Consider the following 19,554-nt stretch of genomic DNA (forward strand, 5'->3'; position numbering starts at 1 on the left):
TCCCTCCGTCTGCTGATACACCGGTGTCTTTTGGTGGGATTGTGACATAGTGGTGACACAGGGTCCGCTGTCGGTCACGTATTGGTGGCAGCGGGACCCCCGTTAGTGTCGCCCGTAAGTAGACGAACGGCGGTGGGCTGTTCGAACAAACTCTCCTTCATTCATGACTTCTTCCTTTCTAATTCTCTTAACCTCCTGGCTCTTACTGAAACCTGGATCCAGCAGTCAGATACTACCGCTGCTGCTGCTCTTTCATACGGGGGGCTACACTTCTCTCATACCCCAAGATCAGACAATAGAGCTGGTGGAGGCGTTGGTCTGCTCCTATCACCAAAATGTACCTTTCAGGTTATCCCTCAAGTACCCTCACTTGTCTTCCCTTCTTTTGAGGTCCATGCCGTCAGACTCTACACCCCCTTCTCCATGCGAGTGGCGGTGGTGTATCGTCCTCCCGGCCCCTCCCATCAGTTCCTGGATCATTTTGCCACTTGGCTTCCACATTTTCTCTCCTGTGACATCCCTACCCTCATCATGGGAGATTTCAACATCCCCATTGCTCTCCCCATCTGCTACTCACCTTTTATCTCTAACCTCCTCATTTGGCCTTTCGCAGCTTACTAATTCTCCAACGCATGAAGACGGAAACTCCCTCGACTTGGTCTTCTCTCGGCTTTGTGCAGTGGATGACTTTGCAAACTCCCCTCTCCCGCTCTCTGACCACAATCTTCTTTCATTCTCTATAAAGAACTGCCAGGCTGCTCAGGTCACCCCCACTGTCCAGACTTATAGAAACATACAGGCCATTAACACCCAGAAACTTCTGAAGAACTTGCAGTCTTCATTGGCCCCTATCTCCTCCCTCTCATGTCCTGATTCTGCATTGAAGCATTACAATGAAACACTTCAAAGTGCCCTGGATGAATTTGCACCCCCTATAAATAGAACACCACAACGCAGACGGCGACAACCCTGGCACACGGTGCAAACACGTTTCCTGCAGCGGTGCTCCAGGTGCGCCGAACGTCTGTGGAGAAAATCCAATCTACACGAAGATTTCATCCATTTTAAGTTTATGCTTAGAACATACAACACTGCCCTTCACCTCTCCAAACAAACCTATTTCAACACCCTCATCATCTCACTGTCCAATAAACCGAAACGTCTCTTTGACACTTTTCATTCTCTACTCAATCCAAGAGTACAGGCCCCAACCACGGAGCTCCGAGCTGATGATCTGGCCAACTACTTCAAAGAAAAAATTGACCAGATCCGACAGGAAATTATCTCCAAATCCCCTCATACCATGCACTGTCCTCCCTCCCCCACTGCATCTAACTCACTCTCTGATTTTGAACCAGTCACAGAAGAAGTAGTAAGCAGGCTCCTTGCATCTTCTCGCCCAACTACTTGCACCAGTGACCCATTTCCGTCACATCTCCTCCAGTCCCTTTCCCCTGCTGTCACCCCTCACCTAACTAAAATATTTAACCTCTCTCTCTCTTCTGGTATTTTTCCCTCCTCATTTAAGCATGCCATCATACATCCACTACTTAAAAAACCATCCCTCGACCAAAACTGTGCCGCTAACTATAGACCTGTCTCTAATCTTCCCTTCATCTCTAAACTCCTGGAACGCCTGGTCCACTCCCGTCTTATCCGCTATCTCTCAGAAAACTCTGTTCTCGACCCTCTCCAATCCGGTTTCCGCTCTTTACACTCCACTGAAACTGCCCTCACTAAAGTCTCTAATGATCTGCTAACAGCTAAATCAAATGGTCATTACTCCATGCTAATTCTCTTGGATCTCTCTGCAACATTCGACACTGTGGATCATCAGCTCCTCCTCACTATGCTCCATTCCATTGGCCTCAAGGACACCGTTCTCTCCTGGTTCTCCTCCTATCTCTCCGACCGCTCCTTTACTGTTTCTTTTGCCGGTTCCTCCTCCTCTCACCTTCCCCTTACTGTTGGGGTTCCTCAAGGATCGGTTCTAGGCCCCCTCCTCTTCTCCTTGTACACTGCCCCTATTGGTCAAACAATCAGTAGATTTGGTTTCCAGTACCATCTCTATGCTGATGACACCCAATTATACGCTTCTTCTCCTGACATCACGCCAGCCTTTCTAGAAAACACTGGCGATTGTCTAAACGCTGTGTCTAATATCATGTCCTCACTATATCTGAAACTGAACCTGTCAAAGACTGAACTCCTTGTGTTTCCTCCCGCTACTAATGTACCTACACCCGACATTGCCATTTCCGTCTGTGGTTCCACTATTACTCCCCAGCAACATGCCCGCTGTCTTGGGGTCATACTTGATTCCGAGCTTTCCTTTGCCCCCCACATTCGATCACTGGCTCGCTCTTGTCATCTGCACCTCAAAGACATTTCTAGAATTCGACCTTTTCTTACTTTTGACTCTGCAAAAACTCTTACTGTTTCTCTTATTCATTCTCATCTCGACTATTGTAACTCTCTTCTAATCGGTCTCCCTCTTACCAAACTCTCCCCTCTCCAATCTGTCTTGAATGCTGCAGCCAGGATCATATTCCTCACCAATCGTTACACCGATGCCTCTACCTTGTGCCAGTCATTACACTGGCTACCCATCCACTCCAGAATTCAGTATAAACTTATTACCCTCACCCACAAAGCCCTCCATGGCTCAGCACCACCCTACATCTCCTCCCTTGTTTCAGTATACCACCCTACCCGCGCCCTCCGTTCTGCTGATGACCTGAGGTTAGTATCCTCAATAGTCAGAACCTCCCACTCCCGTCTCCAAGACTTTACACGTGCCGCGCCAATTCTTTGGAATGCACTTCCCAGGTCAATACGATTAGTCCCCAATCCCCACAATTTTAAGCGTGTCCTGAAAACGCATTTATTCAGACTGGCCTATCGCCTCGACACATTAACCTAACCTATCCCTGTGTGGCAGAGCCAAAAGTTTTACCATAACCAGGTTCCCAGCATCATGTTCCCACATGCTTTATGCATCCATTAGCCCTCTGTGTCTGTACTGTTACACACTTAACATTATGGCTGGTCCATACAATCAGGGCAACTGTTACCACCCACCTTTCGTGTCTACCTCTTTCCTCATAGACTGTAAGGTTGCGAGCAGGGCCCTCACTCCTCTTAGTATTTGTTATAATCTACTGTATGTGATTATTGTTATGCTGTAATGTCTATTGTCTGTACAAATCCCCTCTGAAATGTAAAGTGCTGCGGAATATGTCGGCGCTATAAAAATAAAATTTATTATTATATTATTTAGCCTCTGAAAATTACATGTGAATGAATGTCATAGAGCGGTTTCCATGTCTGAGCTTCTTGGTGTGCGGTAAGGGGTAAAACATGTTATAGACCTGCCAATCCAAACATGCGTGTTTCTGTTACTGCAGCTGTGTTTTTTTTTTTTTTGTTTTTTTTTTTCGACTTCTGCATTGTGGTGATTTCCTGTCATTCCTCCTGGAGATATTGAAATAAGTAACAACCGAGTGTTAAAATTCCCTTTGTCGGAGAGGTGTGTCTCAACAGTCAACTTTGGTTGGACAGTGTATAGAGAGACACCACCTCCAAGCTGGTACCGCTGAGACTGATTGTCAGCATTGATTGGACAATGTATAGACACTCCCCCCAAATGATACCACTGAGACTGATTCTGTCAACACTGATTGGCCAGTGTAGAGAGACACACCCAAGCTGGTACCACTCATACTGCTTCTTTCTGCACTGATTGGACAGTGTAGAGACACGTCCCCAGCTGGAACTGCTGAGACTGATTCTGTCAGCACTGATTGGATGGTGCAGAGACACACCACCAGCTGGTGCCGCTGAGACTGCTTCTGTCAGCACTGATTGGACAGTGTAGAGACACGCCCCCAGCTGGAACCACTGAGACACGACCTCCAATTGGTAATACTCATATATTTTTTTTGTATTATAAATGTCCAGGAGAGATAACAGAGGAACTACATAGCACAGAAAAATTAGAGATGATTCAGACTTGTTGTCTCCTCATTGTTCTCCGTATGCACATCACACGGTGGAGCAGAAAATCTTATGTAGATGAGGGGATGGTTGTCTTATGTACAAGTTTCATTGCATCTTCGAATGGACTTGGCAGGGTAAGTTTAAGTCCATGTTTGATTGTATTTATTTTTTGGATGATATTGTGTGTACATCCCAAGGCACAATCTGATCCTCAGCCTTAAGGTACTGTCACACTAAGGGTACCGTTACACCTAGCGATGCACCAACGATCCCGACTAGCGATATGACCCGGTCAGGATCGCTGGTGCATCGCTAGGTGGTTGCTAGTGAGCTGCCACACAGGCAGATCTCACCAGCGACATAGCGGTGGTCGGGGATCGCTACTTACCTGTCAGACGCGGCGGTGATCCTGTGTCCTCTCGCCCGGCTCCACGCGTCGCTCGTCGGCGCCACAGGAAGCCCAGCAGGAAGTGGCCGACGAGGAATGGTCCAGGAGCTTCTTGCGCGATCAGCGATAATCAGCGTGGGAGCCGGTCGGAGGTAAGTATCATATGCAGCAATATCGCTGCAACGTCACAAAATCGGTGACTTTACAGCGATATTGCTAGCGATATCGCAGTGTGTAACGGGTGCTTAAGCGATATCGCTATAACTTGTGACGTTATTGCTAGCGATATCGCTGTGTCTGATACTTACCTACGACCCGCTCCCCCGCTGGATAACGCTGATCGTGTGAGAACATTCAGGACTGTTTCTCGTCGTCATCTTCCTGCGGTGCTTCCTGTGGAGCTTCCTGTGGAGAGACGAGCGACGAGCGTGGAGCCGGGCGGGAGGACGCAGGATCGCCTAGTGTGACAGGTAAGTAGCGACCCCCGTCCCGAGCGATGTCGCTGGTGAGATCTGCCTGTGTGGCAGCTCACTAGCGACCACTTAGCGATGTACCAGTGATCCTGTCATATCGCTGGTACATCGCTAAGGCTAGTTTCACACTAGCGTTTATGAGCGCAACGACGGCCTGCGCACGGCCGCCGCTAAGCCCCGCCCCCTGTCGCGCCTCCGCCGGTAGCTCCGCCCACTGGCGCATGACGCTGCATGCGCCCTGCGTCCCCTATCTTTATCACTGGGGGCGCAGGCCGTGCGCAGTATGTGCCTTTTTGACGGTGCGCCGACGCAACCAAACTGCAGCAGGTTGCGTTTGGCGCAGGTCGGCAGGGGGCGGGGCTTAGCGGCGGCCGTGCGCAGGCCGTCGCTGCGCTCATAAACGCTAGTGTGAAACTAGCCTAAGTGTGACAGTACCTTAAGCGACGGTCAGTTATATTGATCCTACTCAATGCGGTGTATATACATGTTATAGATAGCAACACATTCATGGTGTTTTCTTGATGTTTTTCTGACCTTTGAGATACCAGTATTCTGTAAGTATATCGGCAAATCGTTCTCCTACTGATTGATAAGTGAGGAATATGGCTATACTTTTTTTTTTTCGTATAGCAAGACCACGTTCACGTGTTCAGTATTTGTAAGCCAAAATGAGGAGAGGGTCAAAAATTCAGGAATGGTGACGTGCTTCTATTATGCTTTTCCTCTCATTGCTCAAGTCCTGATTTTGGCTTACAAATACGGATATAAAATACTGACCAAATACTGAACGTGTGAATGTGGCCTAAAGCAGGACAATAGTTTTCTGTTTGGTGACTACAGACTGGGTCTATAGAAACCGTAACCTGTCATGTTGGAATTGGTCTCTGCTCTGCAGCCAGAGGAGCTGATCAGAATGATCTACATTTTTATGGAAACCGTTTCAGTTAAACTTACATCTCATTTATTGAAATTCCTGTTTTTTTAGTGCCCTAGTCCAGTGGGCGGCCCTAGTCCATGACTGACAGTCTTCCCTGTACAACTGTACATGCAAAGATGGCGATCACACTTGCTGTGAATCTCAGACCGGAGACACGGATCCATGATGTGCATGAGGGTTAATTAACCTGTATGGGTCAGTGATCCGACCGAGAAAATAAAATGTGACCCCCTCCTTAGTGCAGAGATGTATTGCTTTAGTGACCTGAGCCGGATCGGTGGAGTTGTATGGCATGGATTCACTGCTCGCCCTTCCACTGTAAGCCTGCCCTCTAATTTTGACCAGAGACCACGCAGGTTAGCGGGGGGCCGTGTATACTCCTGATGGCCTGGTCGCAGTGATGCAGTCAGCGGTGCCCATGTCATCAACACGTGTGGCCATATCAGGTTTTGTCCCGTGCGGTGAAGGTCAAGAATGCCTCTTCCCTCTGTCATAACTCAGCAGCATAATTGCAATATTCGGGATGCTTCCCGCATGTTCATCGCTGACGGCTCCAAAGCAGGAGCTTTTCTCGTTCGGTATTTTCTGTGGGTCACACGGCTTTTTGCTAGGCATTATTTTTGGATTTGAGGTTTTGCAGTATAAGTGACCCCTGCAGTATGGAAATGGAGATTATTGAATTACCCTCTTCTGTCAGTCTCCCGGGCCGGCGTGGCTATCTCGCTATAATCCCCACAAGAGTCCGTCATCCCACTTTGCTGGATTTATGAATGGAAAAGCGTAATGCACCCATTCATTTTACCACTTAAGTCCAGGGAAGCTAGATAAACACCCACTGTGGGTGGTGTATGACAAATCCAGCACAGCCGTTCCGTCTCCCATCCCCCTCTGGTGCTCAGAGCAAGCAGCGTGTACGGCAGCACTGCCTTTCTCATTATTGCATCTTGCTTCTTGGGTTCTTGTCTGTTTTTTGGGGTGGATTTGGCTTCTGCTTTCCTCGCTGTTATGCCTGCAGCTCTTGTCTGTCTTTCTTTTTCTGGTAGAAAACACCACCTTGTTTGCTTCCTAAGGCTGAGTTCACACCTGCATCATCGCAGCAAAACCCATCACATTTGACCGAGAAAATTAGTACAGTAACATAGCTTTAGTTGTGTGTGTGTGTGTTTTTTTTTTTTCCCAACAAATCAGATGCCATGACTGAACCCCGTGTCAGGCCGCCGCCATCAATGTATGTTGTGTGCTAAATCCAGCCTTGAAATATAAGGGGGTGTACACGTGGTGTTTTTTCAGTGTTTTTTTTTTTTCCTGCCATCACTGAAGATAAAAATTCCGCATGTGAACATATCCTAACTGCGCACCAAATGTCTTTAGTACTTTATAAAAAATATTCTACTGTCAGATTGCCTCTAGACATTTATCCACTTCTTTGGAAATATATGTTGTGGAATCATTTTTTTTTTTTTTTAGTTGAAAAGTAGAAAATATATATAGGTGTTTTTTTTTTTTTGTTTTTTTTTTAAGTTCCCGGAGACATCAATTTTAGAAAACTGAAACAAACAAATGCCTTAAAGGGGATGTTCAGGCTAAGTCATCAATATCAGCAATCAGCTGAAGATCCCATCAGCCTTCAGTGCTTAGAACAGCTGATTTTCTGAGGAGCCGGTTGTCAGACCCCCAGTGATCATCACTATCAAAGTAGTGAACAACCCCTTTAAGATTTCCTTTTCCTGTAATTCAGTCGGAGCCCTAATTGTCATTTACCAGTAGATTCAATCTTTTGTGTGATGGATGCACAGGCGCACAGCTCACTGCTTTTGTTGAGTTAGAGCTCTTTCTTATTTATAGTGACATGTCAAAAAAGTTTTGATTGGTGTGGGGGCCTATGTGCCAAGACCCCAACTGATGCTGACACTCGGGGAACAAGCTCTTGGATGTGATGGAGGCACAGGCGCACAGCTCACTACTTTTACTTACTTAGAGCACTTATAGTGACGTGAAAAGTTTTGATCGGTGAGGGGTCTACATGCTAAGAACCAAACTCATATTGAGAAGCTCTTGGATGAGCGTTGTGACCCTTCGGTTGTGATCGTCGATTTTTGGCTTTTCTTGGAGATGTTCATGAATGGGGTATAACCATGAAGGGGAGTGCAGATGAGCTACACCCCTTTAATTGACCCCACTGATCATAAGGTTATTGCATATCCTAGCATTAGGCCGTCACTCTAAGATGGGAGTACTGCATTGTTGTTCTGCATGGTAAAATAAAGAACCTGCATGGCACCTTCCTTTTTTTCCCCCTTTTGTTCTCATAGACAAAACTTTCTAGTCTCAGTGATATCATGATCCCCCCCCACTAATATCTTGTGACTCCGGCGAAGCGAAATAAACAAGCTCGGTTCTTAGGCTGTGTGCCAGCGTTGCGTTTTTTTTAAGCGTTTCCACCGGCTCAAATGCTGCAGAAACGCTTAAAAGAAGCTTCAAATTAATTTGCATGCGTTTTTGGCTTTTTGTGCCAATGCATGCGTTATTAACCGCTCAGGAATTGCTTAGCAGCTAAAAACGCAGCATGCTCATTAATTTCCACATTGCTGAGCGTTTTTAGCCTTTTCCAATGTTCCCAGAAAACGCGCGTCAAAAAATGCATCAAACGCAAGAAACGCGCGGAAAAAAGACTGGCTTTTTCTGGGAAGGGGATCAAGTTTCCTGAGCGTTTAAAAACGCTATCGTGGGCACATAGCCTTACTTGCGTGCGCCAGGTGTCGCCTCTCGCCGGTGCCGTCCTCTCATGACGGGCGCTGTGGGCTGCTCTGATCTGGAGGTTCAGTAGCAGATGCTCTGCGGATCATATCAGCGGACGCTACATGTGAGCCAAGAGGACAGTTTCAGCCGTCGGGCAGCCCACGTCGTCATGTGAACTGTATGATTCAAGCAAATCGAAATTGACAAAGCAAAAAGATTTTTATGTTTATCAAGTTCATGGAAAGTCCATTCCAGTGTTTGGTTGCTATCCTTGCACGCATGCATAATGTCATTGTAGGTAAAACCAATGCAACTCGCAGCTTGATTTTGCTGTTTATCTGTATAAAAAAAAAAAAAAAAAAAAAAAGCAGCCAGATTTTTTTTACAATCCTCAACACCCCCTTGACCAAAGTTTAGTTGCTCTACAAACAATTATAAGTTGCACTCTGTTAGATGCCAGAGCTGTTCTCCTAATTCTGCAGTCTTTTGAGCAATTCTGGGCAGGACGGTGGCTCAGTGGTTAGCACTGCAGCCTTGCAGCGCTGGAGTCCTGGGTTCGAATCCCACCAAGGACAACATCTGCAAGGAGTGTGTATGTTCTCGTGTTCGCGTGGATTTCTTCCGGGTACTCTGGTGTCCTCCCACACTCCAAAGACATACTGTTAGGGAATCTAGATTGTGAGCCCCATCGAGGACAGTGATGATAATGTGTGCAAACTGTAAAGCGCTGTGGAATATGTTAGCGTTATATAAATAAAGATTATTAATTGAAGAACTGCAGCGTTTTTTTTTAGATCTTCAGCATTTTGCAGCACTTTTTCACCCTTACAGAGCAATGAATGCAAAAAAAAAGTTTCAAAATTGCAACAAAAGTCTTTGCAGTGTTTTGTTTTGTTTTTTTTTTTTTTTGGGTGAATAAAACAAAAAAATGTACTGTAGATAAATTACACATGTAAACCACTGTAAAAAAAAAAAAAAAAAAAAAAAAAAAATCTGTTTTGAACTCAATGTTTTTACTGCCAAGAGAGCAGGTTTTTTGGCTTCTGAAAAAATACACTGAACATGGCTTATGGCTTTGACTGCTGGTTCTGACGCTGACACTCTCATTAGAAGTCATTGTATCTTGGTGATATCGGTTGTACATCAGATATGGCTATTTGGAAACCAATTGGGCTAATAAGGCTTGGGTCTGATAGTGGAGACACTGGAAAGCCTCCTTATCAATCAGCAGAATTGTGAATGCAGCGGAGAGGTGTAAAACACATGCTAACTCATTCCATACAAGAAAACCCCTTTTACTATCCATGTGAAGTAACTGTGTACACAGTCTCATGTGCTGGATGCTCAGGAGTACCATCTTTCTAACAGGCGCTCTGCTCTTTCTTTTTCAGTGTTGCGGTTTGCTGCTGGACTCTCCCCTCCATTCACAGGATATGAGACTTGAAAGAAGACGATGCATACAGGTAAGCCCAGACTATGAATTATATGTCAAGCACGCCTGGTACACAGCCTCTGAAGGGATATTTTCCCCATTTCCTGGATTATTTACCTGTTTTTCTGTCCAGGTCTGTTTCACTACTGTGCCTTATTGAGCCATGTAGTGTTCGCACCATGAAAATAGCTATAGAGACCTAACTTTTTAGCCTTTCATAAGACATAAGACTTTTTACTTCTGAGTCTATAGCAGTAAAAAGTTAGTTTGGGTGATAGACTGGCAATTGTGTTTATGTTGTTGTAGATTATTTGCTCATAAACTTTGTATTGGTTTTGGGTCGCACTTTTGACATTTGGATAAGTGATCCGGGATTTGTATAGTCTTCTTGAGTGCAATCCTTTTTATGGTACCAGAGGTAAAGGGAGGGCTGGCTCTAAAGGGCTGGCTCTAAAGGGCTGGCTCTAAAGGGCTGGCTCTAAAGGGCTGGCTCTAAAGGGCTGGCTCTAAAGGGCTGGCTCTAAAGGGCTGGCTCTAAAGGGCTGGCTCTAAAGGGCTGGCTCTAAAGGGCTGGCTCTAAAGGGCTGGCTCTAAAGGGCTGGCTCTAAAGGGCTGGCTCTAAAGGGCTGGCTCTAAAGGGCTGGCTCTTATTTGTCAGGGGATTTTTGATACCGTTTTTTTTTTCTCCTAGTTTTTTTTGTCTTTTTCCTCTCTTCGAAATCCTCTGATGATTGTGTGTCCTGCAGTCAGGACTGGACCAGACTGGGCATACTCAATCTACCTACTACTGTTAGTAGCCAAAACGGCATGAATGAGTATTGTGCCATTTTGCCAGTGGATGAATACACAGTCTGATGTACTCATGATGAGACAGATTGTCAATCACTGTCCTAGAGATCATGGTGACTTGGAAGGAGCATGAATACACCAGACTCTTATACTATGTGTCCATTGCTTTCTTCTAATGATCGTAGTGGCCAAACGTCAAAATATAGTTTGTGCCTGTTTGGCTACATCGAGAAAAAAACCTAAAGATGTAATAGAGTGCCTTCATCTAGTGCAACATATAGTGCAAGAGGACAGATGTGCTTTCTCTGGCTTTCATATGGTTATTTGGATGGTGATGTACGCTTTTCTATTTCTTTTTAGCTTGTTCCTTTTAAAGGTATTTTTTTTTAATCTAATTAGCTCAAATGCCTGAGAGTAAGTTCCTTAATATACAGTATTATCTGTATAAACATATTTAAATAGTGCCACCACAAGAGGTAGCTGTATCTGCCTGTATTCATTAAGCTCCTGAGCTCCCTCTAGTGGAAGCTGCAGGCAGCCATCGTGTTGTATTTTACATCTGTATGTCAGTAGGGGGATTATTTGTGGCTCTGTAGCAGTAAAACTGAGTTCCAACTGCTAAAAAAACGTATTACGAGCCATCCTGGTTTTATAATCATTTTACATCTGTTTGTGAGCCATGTAGTATTGGGCTCTTCTGTGGCCCCGATCTGAGCAGTGAGTCCTGCAGTACGATATGTAACAGGTTAACGTTTCTTGGCTGCGCGGCTCCTTCCTAATCTGTTCAGTTTTTACACCAGTGTGAATGTGTGTCTGCGGCGCACTCCCTCCCACCCGCTACATCTGTCACGCATGGAACTTCATCTTTGATTTTTGACTGGCAAATTTTGGAAATGCGAGCAATGAAATCTGTTTCGCCTGTATGTCATGTAGCTGCTAGCGGTTTCCGTTCAGAAATGTATCTCTCCCACAAGATTGTTCAATAGTTATTTATGTAGGATGATGAGGTAGTAGTACAACATATAAGGGCATTTAAAAACGGGTCACGAGGATGGATCAAGCAGTGCTGCATCACTTAAAGTGGAATTAACTTTTTGTTTGGACTCGTCAGATCAATGGTGATCCAGAAGCAAAGGCTCACATCGACAAGTCTAGGGTCTGTATTTACTTGTCGGATGTATATATAGGCAGAAGCACTCGCCTCCTCCCTATAGTCTATAGGTCCATTTCCCCCTCATTGCTTGTGATAATAATCTTTATTTTTATATAGCGCTAACATATTCCTCAGCGCTTTACAGTTTGCACACATCATTATCATTGTCCCCGATGGGCTCACAATCTAAATTCCCTATCAGTATGTCTTTGTAATGTGAGAGGAAACCGGAGAACCCGGAGGAAACCCACGCAAACATGGGGAGAACATACAAACTCCTTGCAGATGTTGTCATTGGTGGGATTCGAACCCAGGACTCCAGCGCTGCAAGGCTGCAGTGCTAACCACTGAGCCACCGTGGATGCGCGGATGGAGATCACAGCACCAAGATCTCAGGATATGAGATTTCAGCGCTGAGATCTCATCTCCCAAGATCTTGGTGCTGTGATCTCCATCTGCGCATGCGCCACCCCCAAGCAGCCATTTTCCCAGAGTCCTCCGCATAGGATACCATGGATCTGCGGGGACTCTGGCCTTTCACAAAATGTCGGCAGAGCCTCTGCAGCACCAGAGACGCCCGCAGCCGCGCACCACACATCCGAACACCCTCTCATCCCAGCCTGCAGTATCACCCCACTCCTGCCTCCTCCAGCAGCGTCCCTGGGACCCCGCTTCACCGAGCCACCACCCTCGGTAAGCAATATGACCATATAAAAACATAAAGCCAGCTCACCGACTTCCAAAGGGAGCACGGAACACCATCCTGTAGTGGTTTTATCCAATGAAGAAAATAGAAGAAATCCAGCTCCACGAGAAAATATAATTTCCATATTTTATTCCAACATGGATATAAAATGTTTCAGCTCCAGGACTGCATCAGCTCAGACAGGAGAGACATAAGCGACGCGTTTCGGTCGCTACATGCGATCTTTATCAATGCTGATAATGCTGATAGGGGTTTCAATGCTGATAAAGATCGCATGTAGCGATCGAAACGCGTCGCTTATGTCTCTCCTGTCTGAGCTGATGCAGTCCTGGAGCTGAAACATTTTATATCCATGTTGGAATAAAATTTGGAAATTATATTTTCTCGTTGAGCTGGATTTCTTCTATTTTCATCATTAAGCAGTAAGACGCATGGATTATAAGAAGCCACCATTTTATAAAAAAAAAAAAAATATATATATATATATATTTTTTTTTTACTATTTTTCTCCTCAAAATTTGGGGTGCGTCTTATCTGCAAAATACGGTATATCTTGCCTAAAAAAAAAAGTATATAAATCTGCATCAAATGATGGAAAAATGGGTAAAAAGTGATTCCGTAATCCGAGGGAATTGCTATTAAGTAAAGCAGCGTTTTTTGCGTATGGAGACTTGGCCTAAGCGTAAAACCTCAGCTTGTAGCCAATCAGATGATTAAGAATCTGCCGGGGGTTACACTCCTTACGGCATAATCTAGAACCCCCAAAAACTTCTCCAGCTAATGTAAATCTGCCCTTGGACATGAGATTTTGCGTGGCCCTATTTTCTAGGGATAGTCTTTCCTAACCTGGGCCTGGTCTGTAGCCGTCTGGCTGCCCCTGGCCTCTGCGCTGTCATTTGCCCCCTCGGCAGGGTGACAAGAGACAGACCCCTCTTCACTGCACCGAATTCCCTCCTGTATCCGTCACCTTCCGTGTGGATCGCCTGGCATCACATACCACATTCCTCCCGGAAAGATGACATCAGTGATCCGAAGGGGGCAGCTGCACCACATCTACAAATGTCAGAATAGGGGTTTCTTGACCCCCTAGCAATGATCTGAAATCTCCCGCATCTTGGAGACATTCTGGTTCGTCTTTTCTACAGCCGAGAAAGTAAGAGATAATTATCGCCACTCGATCTGAGGAATTGCTGTAATATTGCGGAAATTGCCCTTTAGGCAGATCCTACAATGACGTTTCACTTCGGGTTCATGGATATTTGCCATTTTACCTCTTTGATCACCAATGAAGCTGCTGGTTTTTGGACATACCCCTGTGACTTGACATTCCTTCTTGTGTTAGCAGTACAGCAGACCCTTGAGGCTGTATTAGTCGGCTTAAAATTTGAGTCTGATGTGGGTTTTGGTGCAGAATCTGTCATCGGCATGTAACCTTTGTGCTTTTACCATAGAGAATGGCTTTTAGGTTATTCTTGCTTGATTTCAGATGGGGTAGTTGGTATCTGACCGGTCCCTGTGGCGGTCTGGGAATGCTGAGAGTTGTAGTTTTTGTAGCAGTCATACTTTAGTTTTCTAATACTCTATCCTCTACATGCCTACTTTTGCTTGTCCTCTTGCCGATACTGTTCAAACATTAAGGGGTTATGTACCTCTTCATGAACGGGTATTGTCAGCAATTTCACGATGAGTACTGCTTATTACAACAGTCATCCGTTTTTGAGATAACACTTTTGTTTACATCTCGTTTCCTCGGAGACCGACCACCACTGCTAGACAGCAGACCACGCCGAGAGTTTGCAGGCACTTTCCTTTTCGGCTTGTAAGCACGGTTTTTAAGCCAGTTACCTCTTCAGTCCAGTGCTTGAAGGGAATCTGTCACCAGGGTTTTTCTACCTCATCTGAGAGCAGCATGATGTAGGGGCGGAGACACTGATTCCAGCGATGTATCGCTTACTGGGGCTGGTTGCTGCAGTTGATAAAATCACTGTTTTATCTACTGCAGATCTAACCGTTCTCTAAACACTGAGCTGTGTATAACCCCGCCCACACGGCAGAAAGCTGCCAATCAGTGGTGGGGGCGGGTCGGGTCTACCTGGCGGCAGTTTTACAAGTCTTCTGGTGATAATCTCCTGCTGATAAAACTGTGATTTTTATCCAAACTACTACAAGCAGCCCCAGTAAGTGACACATTGCTGAATTCAGTGGTTCTGCCCCTAAATTCCTTTTATAGTCTGGACAAGTGGTATTCCTACATTTTCATTATTGATTGATTTCTACCTATGGATAAAACGGCGGGGTGTCTCTCTGACCTTCTTGCGGACGCTGCGTGCAAATGGAGAATGAATGGCCACTCAGAAACATCAAGACACACTTACAGCCACCTTTCCATTCATTCTCAACCTAGATCCTAGCGACTGCTGCTTTGGCCGAAAGGTGGGACCCTCATCTACTGGGGATCGCCTGTAAATATGTCCCCTCTAGGGAGATTTCTATGAGTTTTCTGGCAGTGGCGATCGCGCTGCATGTGGTTTCCCCCGCTCCGTATGCAACCTTAGGAGTCGCCTTGCTTTCAGCAGGTAGACACGGAGCGTTTCCATGCGCTTTTGCCGGCTGTGACTACGTGCACATCACAGGTGGACGGGCGGCTGCGCGGCATCTTGTTTGTGTGCGCGATGCCGGCGTTAGTAAAAAAAAAAAATAAGTGTTCACGCTTCTGTGTCTTCACGCTGTTGAGTCACACAGAAATAGCTGAAACGGGAATAGCTCTTCTATATATAGCCCAATTGTTGGGCAGAGTGCGCTGTCTCACATGTGACTGCGAATATCATGTGTCTGCTAATTGATGTGCGGGGAACATGCTAAAAATCGGAGTGCAGCATCATCTGCGGAGTGTGAGGGTCCGATATCTGCTCTGATTTATCAGCGTATTGTCACTGCTCCTCCCGTATACTCCGTTATATATATACAGGCGTCCATAGTTTTCTGTCCTTCATGATCTCCCCTTGCTTTCAAAACAAAAAACGATGCAAAAATAAATACTTTTTGCTACTTTGTGTCTAATCAATAAGTGCCTAGACTCCTGATATGTCCTGTTAATAAGTGTCGCTACAATGTATCAGTGTGTACAGAGAGGATCACATATGTATGGGGGTCTGATTCACTGACTGCAATCAGAGGCTTTAATTGAGCCAAGTTAAAAGGAGACTTAAAGGAGCTTTTCCAAAAGTTAGCAACTTTATAAAATAGGGGCGGGGGGGGGGAAATCACCCCTCTGAACCTGATCATAGCAGTGATGACGTCTCGTCCACTCAGTCTCCATACCACCTAAGAAGCCATGGCGGGGTCAGGGAGTGGCTGATGCACGCTCTTTCACCACTCTGACCTGAGACATGGAACCTGAACAGCGGACCCCCATCCTCTGTTTTAACTACAAACTCCCTGACATGGACAGCCCCTCTGAATAATGCTTATGGGGTGCTATGTACGACTGTGATGGGTTACCACATTTTCGAGGGCAGCAGTTGACTGACAGCTCCCAAGTTCTACATGCAAGAATATAACTTACGGGAGGTCCAATTTCTGGGACCATCACTGGTCCCAAAATTGTGGCTCTGCGGAGATGGATGAGAACGTGGCTCATGCACACCTGGGGGTCCCAGCAGTCAGACCCCAGCAATTAGTAAGTTATCCATATCCTGAGGGTATATACATGTCTGTTTTTTTTTTTTTTTTTTTCCAGGTGGGAATTCCCTTAGGGGATAATTTATAGTCTTAGTACCCCCGGATCTCTGCCCCCTGATTTAGAACTGTATGGGCATCATATGGATGATATAAATTTGACATCAGACCCAGACGTTCTTTAAAGGGAATCTGTCGCCCCTTTTTTGAGATATCATATAATGATATCATTCAATTATGTGTCCCATAAGGATTCTCTTAGTACTTTTGCTTCCCCCTGACCCCGCACCTTTCATGTATAAATACCTTTTTTATATCGGTTCAGATGTATGTAAACTGCCGCTGTCCGGTCCGCTGGGCGGGGCTTATTCACCTGCTCACACGAATGATATCATTATATGATATCTCAAAAAAGGGGTGACAGATTCCCTTTAAAAATTGTCAGCACCCTTTAAAGGGGTTGTCCACCTCTTTTAAATTTTTTTTTTTAATTCCATTTCGTGCACATTTATTTTCTGCAATTTGGTTTGATGAAAAGCTTGACTCTGTTTTTACTTTTACAGACTGCTTCCCGCCACATTTAATGTTGATGTGGTCTATGGTCATTATTCAGCTGAGAGGAGCTCAGAAAAGAGTCTCCATCTCCCTGTGAGAAACCCTGTAGAGTAAGCTGACAAATTCTCAGTTAACTCATTCTGTGGCCAGTGATGTTGTAACGCAGGGGCAACATTGTTATTGAAGCCCAAATGCAAAAGGTTTTAAAAAAACAAAAAAAACGTGCATTAAAGGAGAAAAAAAATGTGTAAGGCTTCAGACAAGACTGCTTTTGGGAAGGGATGATGCTGTGTTGCATTTTCAAGCTGTGACCTCCAGCTTCAATGTATTCTGCCTGGGTTGGCTATGAGTCTGTGCCATCTGGTTTCAGTGCTAGGCAGTAGTCTGCCATATGTGAAGAATGATGGGCGCGCTCAGGAGACGGCGGGCGGCGCGCTCAGGAGACGGCGGGCGGCGCGCTCAGGAGACGGCGCGCGCGCGCAGTGGTGTTGTCGGGTTATCGGTTGTATTATGAAGCTTCACTCCAGTGAATGGGACGTCCAATGAGGGGACTTCTCTAGTTGCACCTCAGATCTGTTTCTTGTCATTGATCCATATAAATGAGCAAATAAGCGGTGATCGATCAGTGGGATCCTCGAGAGTTCACCTCCAGCTCTGATATCTGTACTGTGATGAGCCGTGCAGCTGTGTGATCGTCACATGACCGGGATTGACTCATTTTATTGGATAAAAGCTTCAAGAAATGAATATGCAAAATATTTTGGAAAAATGACTTTTAGTTATACAAAAATAACCTTTTAACTGCTGAAACAAGAAAAACCCCTTCAGCTTTGTCCTCCAAGATGTCTCCGGTCATAATAGATATCTGGATGTCACCGTTCCCCGTGGCAGCGTCTTCTCTGATTGGACAATGTTAGTGTCCATCACCCCACCCCCTCCTTCCTAGATTTTAACGCCCTGTTGTCATTTTGGCTCATAAATTTTTAAGAAGAATTCCAGAGGAACAGAACAATGCAGAGATATAACTCCTGACGGAGACTGCAGTGCTTGATTAGAAAAATACTGCTGCTTTCTTTAAAAGGACTGGGCCTTTCCCATCTCACAGCGACGGTCTCGTCCCCTTTCCCCGATTTTCTGACTTCCTCATCATAATCTTTGAAGGCTGTACCCAATGATTTTCTGCAGCTTTCATGTGACCCACACCAGAAGATTAAAGGGGTTGTCCACGACTCAAGACAGCCCCTTTTCAATCCCTGCTCCCCCCCCCCCCATGAATAATGACATATGCTCTGCTCTGATGCTGTCTGAATAGTGGTCAACCCCTCTAAGCCAAGAGACCGGAGGAGAGACGAGCAGTAGTGGGGGAACCTTAGTTAGCGCATGGAGGGTAACTTGGAAATACTGAACCCATCCAAGCCCTGGACACATGAAATTTAGGGGGTCCGATTAATTATTGCATTGCACTTATTTGTTGGTGTAGTTTTTCATGTTGTGAAGCTGTTTTTGGTTGAAGCCAAATGCTTGTGTTGCTCCTATATTGGAGTCTGCTTTCTACTTTTTCCATTTTTTTCATTTTTTGGTCATGGTTTTTATATTTGTGGCAGATTCAGTATCTGTGGCTTTAGAAAGTTGCATTTTTTTTTTTTTTTTGCAGAGTGCAATTCCATCCCCCTCCCAGAGTAAATGTTTTTTTTTTTTTTTTTTTTTAATTATTATTTTGTACACCAGCAGAATTTTTTTTGTGCAGTTGTTATAGTGGCATGGGATATTTTCACAGATCCCGTGACTTTTGCACTGAAAAGATAAAGAGCATTTTTTATTTTCTGCAAAATTCACAAACCTTGGGCGCGTTTTTTCAAGAATTTGGCAAAATGGATATTCTTTCCTCCCGCGAATGATGGATGGAGCGTCAGCCGAACTAATGTGGCCGGGGTGGATCCAGCCTTGGGGGTATGTGCACGTGTGTCGTCTTTTTCAAAAAGCGAGAAAAAAAAAAAGTTAATATAAGTATGAACAGCAATGTTCAAGTGACTCTCTGCGCTTATGTTTTTTTTTTTTTTTTTTTTTTTTTTTTACTACTTCAGGCATCGAATGCCAGAAAGAGGCTAAAGGAAGCGATGTGACCCGCATTCTTCTGCTACTAATATATAGAGAGAATAGTAATAAAGAAAAAAGTTCGACAAAATGATGAGAAAGTTGACAGAGATGATTCTTCAGGAAACACACTGAATCTTCCTACAGTAAAACCTATGAGTTGAAAACACTCCCGTCTGCTCATGCCCAAAGGATGGTTTTCCAATTTCTGACTGGGGGGGGAAAAAATGGCTTTGTTTTTACCATACAAATAAACCTAAGAGAGGAAAAAGAAAGTCACGTCGGCAATATCTAGAATTGTGGAGAACCCCCTGTAAGGATTGTAATGCCATAGGCCAGATCATCGTGGTGGGCTTTCTAGGACCACTTTTACCCTTTTTAGTTGCTGCCACCATTTCGCACTTTATAAACATCTCGTCACCCCAATGTTGGCGGCACACAGGCGTTTCTTGCTTCTAGGTGGCATATGGCGACACATGGAGTGCCTGTGATGGGAGCGGTGGAAGTTGTGTGCAGACGGGACTTACTAACACGCATCAGTCCTTACTAGATGCCCCAGTCTCCAGACATCATCTTGTTGACAGGAGAGCCCCTTTTATTGTGACCTATAG

General features: G+C 45.2%; 1 protein-coding gene across 3 annotated transcripts in view; it reads left to right on the forward strand.

Annotated features, from left to right (window-relative positions):
- The window catches only part of DYRK1A (dual specificity tyrosine phosphorylation regulated kinase 1A), a 117,259-nt gene that overhangs the window by 56,007 nt on the left and 41,698 nt on the right, over positions 1 to 19,554 (forward strand). For all 3 annotated transcript variants that reach the window (XM_073584671.1, XM_073584670.1, XM_073584669.1), the window contains exon 2: positions 9,928 to 9,999. In XM_073584671.1, coding sequence (XP_073440772.1) covers positions 9,990 to 9,999 — 10 coding nt within the window. In that variant the 5' untranslated portion in view covers positions 9,928 to 9,989. The remainder of the gene's footprint in view (positions 1 to 9,927; positions 10,000 to 19,554) is intronic.

This window comes from Dendrobates tinctorius, unplaced genomic scaffold, assembly GCF_039654945.1.
Source record: "Dendrobates tinctorius isolate UK_male_01 unplaced genomic scaffold, ASM3965494v1 ptg000084l, whole genome shotgun sequence".
In the NCBI taxonomy this organism is placed as follows: Eukaryota; Metazoa; Chordata; class Amphibia; order Anura; family Dendrobatidae; genus Dendrobates; species Dendrobates tinctorius.